At 43.2% G+C, this 7,151-nt stretch overlaps 1 protein-coding gene across 3 annotated transcripts in view; it reads left to right on the forward strand.

The window, feature by feature from the left end:
* net1 (neuroepithelial cell transforming 1) overlaps positions 1–6,621 on the forward strand; it is a 29,955-nt gene extending 23,334 nt beyond the window's left edge. Inside the window, exons 4-11 of one of the 3 annotated variants that reach the window (XM_066669211.1) lie at positions 1,723–1,998; positions 2,527–2,589; positions 2,724–2,820; positions 2,912–2,988; positions 3,073–3,330; positions 3,427–3,597; positions 4,056–4,242; positions 4,511–6,621. In XM_066669211.1, the coding sequence (XP_066525308.1) occupies positions 1,723–1,998; positions 2,527–2,589; positions 2,724–2,820; positions 2,912–2,988; positions 3,073–3,330; positions 3,427–3,597; positions 4,056–4,242; positions 4,511–4,929 (1,548 nt within the window). In that variant the 3' untranslated portion in view covers positions 4,930–6,621. The remainder of the gene's footprint in view (positions 1–1,722; positions 1,999–2,526; positions 2,590–2,723; positions 2,821–2,911; positions 2,989–3,072; positions 3,331–3,426; positions 3,598–4,055; positions 4,243–4,510) is intronic. The other 2 variants (XM_066669212.1, XM_066669213.1) reach the window with 2 other exon arrangements.
* Positions 6,622–7,151: the final 530 nt, after the last annotated feature.

Consider the following 7,151-nt stretch of genomic DNA (forward strand, 5'->3'; position numbering starts at 1 on the left):
AAAAGCTGAATGAGAAGTCAGAAAGAATTGTGAATGAATTAAGTCATTTAGGTAGTGCTGTCCACAGATTTTATTTATATTTTTGTATTACCCAGCAGTTTCTCAGAAATTTATTTGAACATTTGTGTGGTCTGCCTTACTAATCAGTGGCCAGTCAGCAGGGGACTAAATAAATGGACACACAAACCCCCTCCTCACACTCTTCACCCCAGTGTCAACCACAGACCAAACAACTGTAGTGTAAACTCATTCTTTTGTGAAAGGGGGCAGGGGGGCTTCCTGAGCACAGTGCCAGTTTACAGTCTCTCCTGGGAGCTCCCACCCAGTTAGCAAAGCCACAAATAGCTGCTCGTATCAGTCTGTGTGTCTAACAACTTGTTGCTCTTTCCAAAAGATAATATACAGTTCAGAATATAGAGGACATTTGTTATTACAGGGCCAGAACATGACGTATGAGAAGGGGGAAAAAAATGCGGTGGGCAGCTGAAAACTTGCCAAAGTTTAAGGCCATTGATCATTTTTATCAGCTTATTCTATTGCTCCACTAGTGTATGCATTTAATATATATGTATTTACTAAATATTTTTGTTTGTTTATTTATTTGCTCGTCTTAAGTAAAGACAGTTGGTGGAATACAGCTGGACATCAGCGGCAGTTCCAGCTAATGTAACATACTGGAACTGCTCTACAGCTGTTCGTACTGATCAGAGCCTGAATAGCAGAACTGTTCACTGTGGCCAGCTGAACGCACAGTCTCTCACTGCTGTGGAGAGGACGAGCCTATATTTAATAGTGCATTTAAAATGGAGTATACACTAATATTTGTCTGTATCATACTGTAAAATGGAATATTGTTTTCCATCCTTCAAGCCCTAGACTGTTTTGAACAGTTTAAAGTAGTCCTGCAGGCCTACTTTAACTTTTATCCCCTCCCCCTGTGGTTTGCTAAGGTTGGCTCCAAGCCCAGTCATTATGGGGTTCAGGTGTGCTTCTCCCTCTCACGCAAAAGCCCTGTAGGGCCTGTCCCAACATGAGGCTCTCAGCCTCCCTTGAGAATTACAAGACAAGCAAGAAGGTCAATGTGGAGGTGTTGCACCCCCCACACCAAACTTGCTCGCTGATTTCTTGGACTCCCTCAAACACACACGTTAACAATATTTTGACTTCTGTGTATAAAAAAAAAAAAAGGCAGCAGAGAATTTTTTGTGTATGTGTTTGTATCAGCACATCACAGTTAAGTGAGAGGTCTAGTAGACCCCCAGATTTCCAGGGCAGCCGGCAGAATGGGGCATTTTGTGAACCCCCCCCCCCCCCCCCCCCTTTGCTGAGGGGACTTCCTCATATGACATGCCCGACAGCTGCTGTCTCCAGGGACTCCAACTTCTGCCTGCATATCCATAGCCCAGGAAACGCCAGCCTGTCTGACCCCTAATCCACCCCTTTAGCTCGCTTTCTTTTCCTTTCCTCCCCCTTCCTTCCATCTCCCCTCTCAGGCAGGCAGCAGACTCAACAAGGAAAGTGTGTCCTGTGGCTGGTCATGCACCTCCTTGTTTTCTTGTGATTAGTCAGCTGACCAATTCCGTGACCAGAGCTATCCTTAGGCTGTTTCTGAACAACACTGTCATAAAAATCAGTTAATGAGGCTTAAAGCAATTAACTTCTTGCCAATTAACCTTGGTTCAGACTGTGTATTGATCCCTGTTCTTTCTCTCTCTTGTGCAGGAACCAAGTACTAAGCGTGTGCGGCCACTGGGCCGAGTCACCTCGCTGGCGAACCTCATCTCCCCCGTTAAGAATGGGGCCGTCCGCCGCTTCGGCCAGACCCTCCAGGCTTCATTCCGGGGCGACGGACGGTCCCCAAGTGTGCCCCAGCACAAAGCTTGCAGCAAGGCGGCGGCCCCTACGCCCCCCAAGCGTCGGAACAGCACACTGTGGTCTGAGACCCTGGATGTACACCAGAAGGGCACGTTTTCCACCAAGGAGATCAAGCGGCAAGAGGTGAGTACAGCGAAAGCCGAAAGAAACCGAAGAGTATACAGCAACCCAGACTACTAGATCCCCCTCCGCCTCTTAGTCAGACACTACCAAATCAGCCCAAGTGACTTATTAAACCCTAAGGGCCTGAGTCTTGGAGACTTTCCTGTTTTCACTTTTTTGCTCTTCGTCTCAGTTGATTTTTCTGAGGCTGGCTGTTTATTTGGTGTGTGCGCTCTGGCCGAGCAGAGTGGAATAGATCATTAAGACTGAATTTTCAGGCCTTGCAGCCAGAAGCTCTGAATTAATAGAGGCACACTAGTGTGACGCACACACTCCACTCTCCAGCCTTCTTAGCCAGCTCTTCACAGCAAACAGCCATAGCACTAATGGATTCCACACTGGGTAGAGGGCTGGAGAGGGGAAAACATTCAGGCATTTAAACCCAGTTAATGGGGACATTTCCTGAAATGGTCTTTTTAGTCAACTTGTATATATTTTTTAGGAAATTAACTAAATACATTGCTTTTTTGTCTTCTTCTTCATATTCAGGCAATCTTTGAGCTTACTCGGGGAGAGCAGGACCTGATTGAGGACCTTCAGCTCGCCCGCAAGGTTGGTAACATTTTTGCGTTAACACCATAAAATAAAATGTGAAGAGTTCAGTTTGGCTATAGTCTGGACAGTTTTCTTATTTCAAGTTACACTACTACGGACTGTTATGGAATAATTGAATGCTTTGTTTACAGGCATACCATGACCCAATGCTGAAACTATCCATCATGTCAGAGGAGGAGTTAACAGCAATTTTTGGAGACCTGGATGCTTATATCCCACTGCACGAAGGTGAATATGACAGGCAATGTTTATTCTATTATGATCCGTTTGCGTTTGTGACGTCTAGTCCAGTGATACTAACATCTCATTCTCTTGCCAGATCTGTTGGCTCAGTTGGCCAAGGCTACAGGCCCTGACGGTACAGTGGGAGAGATTGGCCAAATTGTAGTCAGCTGGGTAAGCTCAAAAGTTTAGTCTAGTTCTCCATATATTTTAGCATTAAAAAAAAAAGCAAGTTATTAACTCTCTGTTCCTCCATAGCTGCCCAGGCTGAATGCCTATCGAGCGTACTGCAGTAACCAGCTGGCGGCCAAGGCTCTTCTAGACCAAAAGAAACAAGACCCACGGGTGCAGGATTTCCTGCAGCGTTGTCTGGAGTCACCGTTTAGCAGGAAGCTGGACTTATGGAGCTTCTTGGATATTCCGCGCTCACGCCTTGTTAAATACCCACTTCTGCTGAGAGAGATACTCAGACACACACCACCCGAACACCCAGACACCACCAGCCTTGAGCAAGCTGTAAGTAGAGACGTTGCAATGTGTTGTGGTGTGTTTTACAAATAGATATTAGATAATGAGCTTTTAAGTGATCTTGTTTGTCTTTAATCATCTCAGGTCAGCATTATACAGGGTGTACTCGCTGATATTAACATGAAGAAGGGGGAATCCGAGTGCCAGTACTACATCGATAAACTGGAGTATCTGGACGACAGACAGAAAGACCCACGCATAGAGCAGTGCAAGAGTCTGCTGTGTCATGGTGAACTACGCAACAAGAGTGGGACGGTGAGTCTTACACATACTCTGACATTTTGCCCCATTTGGATTGGATGCATTTTTCAGGGGGACGTCTGTAATAAAAGAAATTCACATGCCAGATAAAGTATCTGGTTCAGTAACACTTCAGTTTCCATATTGATTCACCGCTCAAAAAAAAAAAACAGTAGGTAATTGAGCCTGTAACTTTCTCTAAGGATGTTGGGGGTAAAAACGCTAACATGGATGGAAATAAAACTACAGAGGACACCCATAAAAGACAGATTTACCCCAGGATGACTCATCACTAGCCAAAAAAGGCTCTCATGTACTAACCATGTCTAATCTTTCTGAGGTGATACAATGCCCCAGGAATCTGTAATAAGCACAATAACTTTACTGGGGGAAAAAATACTTGGTCTCTAAGTATCTAGACAATCTGTCCAACAGTCTTTAATCTGTACTAATCTTTCTGTTCTTCTCTGCAGAAACTGCATGTGTTCCTTTTTACTGAAGTGTTGGTCCTGACCCGACCTGTGACGCGGAACGACCGCCACTGTTTCCAAGTATACCGCCAGCCCATTCCTGTACAGGATTTAGTTGTGGATGACCTGCAGGATGGAGACGTACGCATGGGAGGCTCCTTCAGAGGGGCATTCAGCAACTCAGACAAAGGTGAGCCCACAATGTTCGAAAACAGTGTGTTTCTAAGAGCTGTGGGACCTGAGCACTTAGACCAAAATACCAGAATCTGCTGAAGCACATCAGCCTGAGTGATTGGCAACATGTTTTTTTGTTATATAAGCACATGAGAAGGGGTCTAGTTATGTAAGCGACTTCTAAGTATCTTAAGTAATTTCAGTATATTTATTGATTTAACTGTAGTCCCTCTTGCACACACTCGTTTATTTTAACATGGCTTGTTATCTCTGTCCTCCCGCAGCCAAAAACATCTTCCGGGTGCGCTTTCAAGACCCAGCCCAGGGCCAGTCTCATACACTGCAGGTCAACGACATCTTCCACAAGCAGCAGTGGCTCAACTGCTTGCGCAGCGCCATGTCTGTCATTCAGAGTGAAGCCCCAGCCACCAATGCCCACTCCAAACGTCGACCCTCCACAACCTCTGCGATAGTCCATATGGAGGAGACGGATGAGAACCAGCCTGAAAGTGCTGAATCAGTCCCCAGCTCACCCCAGAGCAACGAACCTCCCAGCCCTACCCCCTCAGCCACTTCCACCCTGTCTACCTCTTCCACGTCCTCCACTTCCTCCTCGTCTTCCACATCATCCTCACCACGCAAATCTAAAAAGGACAAGCGTGGGCTCTGTTCTCTGGGGAAAAGAAAAGAGACCATGGTGTAAAGCTAAAGAAAGGACTATCCCAGGGCAACGCCCAGGGTACAGCAGACTTGTATTTATGTTTGTGTTGGAACCACATGGTTCTGCAGCAGTGTTTCTGTGTTACTGTCCTCAATGGCAGCTATATTAACCTCCCCAACTCCAACCCGTCCTATGGGGGAAAGAATCCGTACCAGAGACATGCAGGACTCTCGAGGTGGACTGTGTCTGTTGCAATCTCAAGAAACTGTCAGTGACTGTGTGTAAGAGTTTGCACGTCCAGCCCTGTTTACTGTTGGTTTGGTATTATTTTATTATTTTTGATTAATTTTGTTTGTAATTCAAATTGTACCTTTTTTTTCTATATTTTCAATCAGAAATTTACTGTAGCTCTTTTTAATTTCATTGAACCAGCACTGTTTAGCTTTCAGCTCAAAAACTGAGAAAAAAAAATGCATCAAGGGAAGAACAGCTGCCAAGAATCTATGAAATCAGAACTGAGAAATGTCTGATGCTCTGTAAAAGTCTGATTTAGAGCTCTTTTGGAAGAGTCTTATGTCAGTACATTCCTGTCAAATCTGCTTCATCAACTTGACCCTTCAGCTATATCTGATAGCACTAATTTAAATCCAGTGGTTTGTACCTTTTTTTTAAAGCCTAAAGAAATCACAGTGAAGTAATGATGTAATATACAGTCGACAGATCCAAATATGTGGTATTTTATTTTACTCGTGTAAAATTGAGACTGAGCCATGTTGGCTTTTTTATTTTTATTATTATTATTATTATTATTAAGAAAGCTGACTTCCCCCAACATGAAATGGTTTATTTTTCAATGTAGCATCTTGCATGGAGCTTTAATTGTGGCGTCCCGCCTGTGTGAGCAGGATGGGCCATGGCGTGTATATGCTTGTCTAAGCACAGGAGTTCACTGAATGACCAGTCACTGATCACTAGCAAGGAACCTGTAAGTTATGAGGGCTTGAGGTATGTTGTTGCAAGGATTGATGGAAAATGCGAGTTGTATTGAGTGAGATGAGACTGACTTTGATTCAAGGCACTACACACGACCACAGTTGTTGTTCTGATTGTGGGTTGTTGTTTTGTTTCTTTTTTTTTGTAGTGTCTTGAAGAAAGTACGAAAGTTTGATGCACTGGTGAAAAGCCAGTGAGTGTATTTTTCCCAGAAGGATGAAAAGCATGTTGCTAGAAAGGCAAAGTTTTTGAAGGTTGAAGAATGTCACAAGCATCAGTTCAGTTTGTATAAAAGACGACAGGATATGTTGATATTTGAAAGGCTGCTGTGGGCTTGTAAATGTTTGATGTAAAAAATTAGTGCGATAATTAATGGAACAATAAAGGTCTGTGTAAGATTTGCATCTGAAAAAGGTCTTTTCTTGTCCTCCTTTAAACTTGTCTATGCTGTGTGGCTGAAACATTCCTTCATTCTACCTTGCAATGCAAAACAAACAAAAAAGCTCTTCCAAAGTAAAGTTACCCTTATTCCTCGTTACACTCTACATGCTGGCACATTGCCCTCACTGTCAACAAGCTGAAACAGCATGCAGTTCTGTCACTTTAAATCAGCCACATTCACACAGCAGATGAAATTAGATTTAGGCTACTTTTGTGATCGAATCTGTTTTTTGGTTTATTTCTGCTGTTCACACCACCTGTTTAATGAGATCTATATCTGACATCAGTCTGGACAGATCATGCTCCTAAACTGACCCACGTGCAAACGGACAATGATTTAGGCTCTTGACCAGAAGGAAAAATCCATCTGCTTCTTTCCAAAGCACTTTAAAAATAAATAAATAAATCAAGGTACGAAACCGGACTGGTGTTTTTCTGTGCAGCATTGTATCTCAAAATGACCCTTTTCCAAATACAATAATAAAAACTAAATTAAAACGAACCAACAATTATTTATGGGCCAGGCGTATGAACTTTCTTTTCACTAATCATGAACATACCAACGTGAACAATATAAAATTCATAAAGAAGTACTATGAAATAAGTTCTTATTTACAAGTCATTTTTACTAAATGAAAAAAGAAAGATCTGGGCAGGCTGAATCCATGTCCTAGACACCTAACATTAAAGGGAAAAATGCTTAATCCACAAATTGTTCTCAATGGTCTTGGAGTGATGTAAACATCACATTAATTACGATTCTGGTTGTTAAGTGGATTTCAATGCCATGTTTGAAAATGGCACAAATCTGATCTAAAGTTAGATTCCAT

Source organism: Hoplias malabaricus, chromosome 4, assembly GCF_029633855.1.
Source record: "Hoplias malabaricus isolate fHopMal1 chromosome 4, fHopMal1.hap1, whole genome shotgun sequence".
NCBI lineage: Eukaryota > Metazoa > Chordata > Actinopteri > Characiformes > Erythrinidae > Hoplias > Hoplias malabaricus.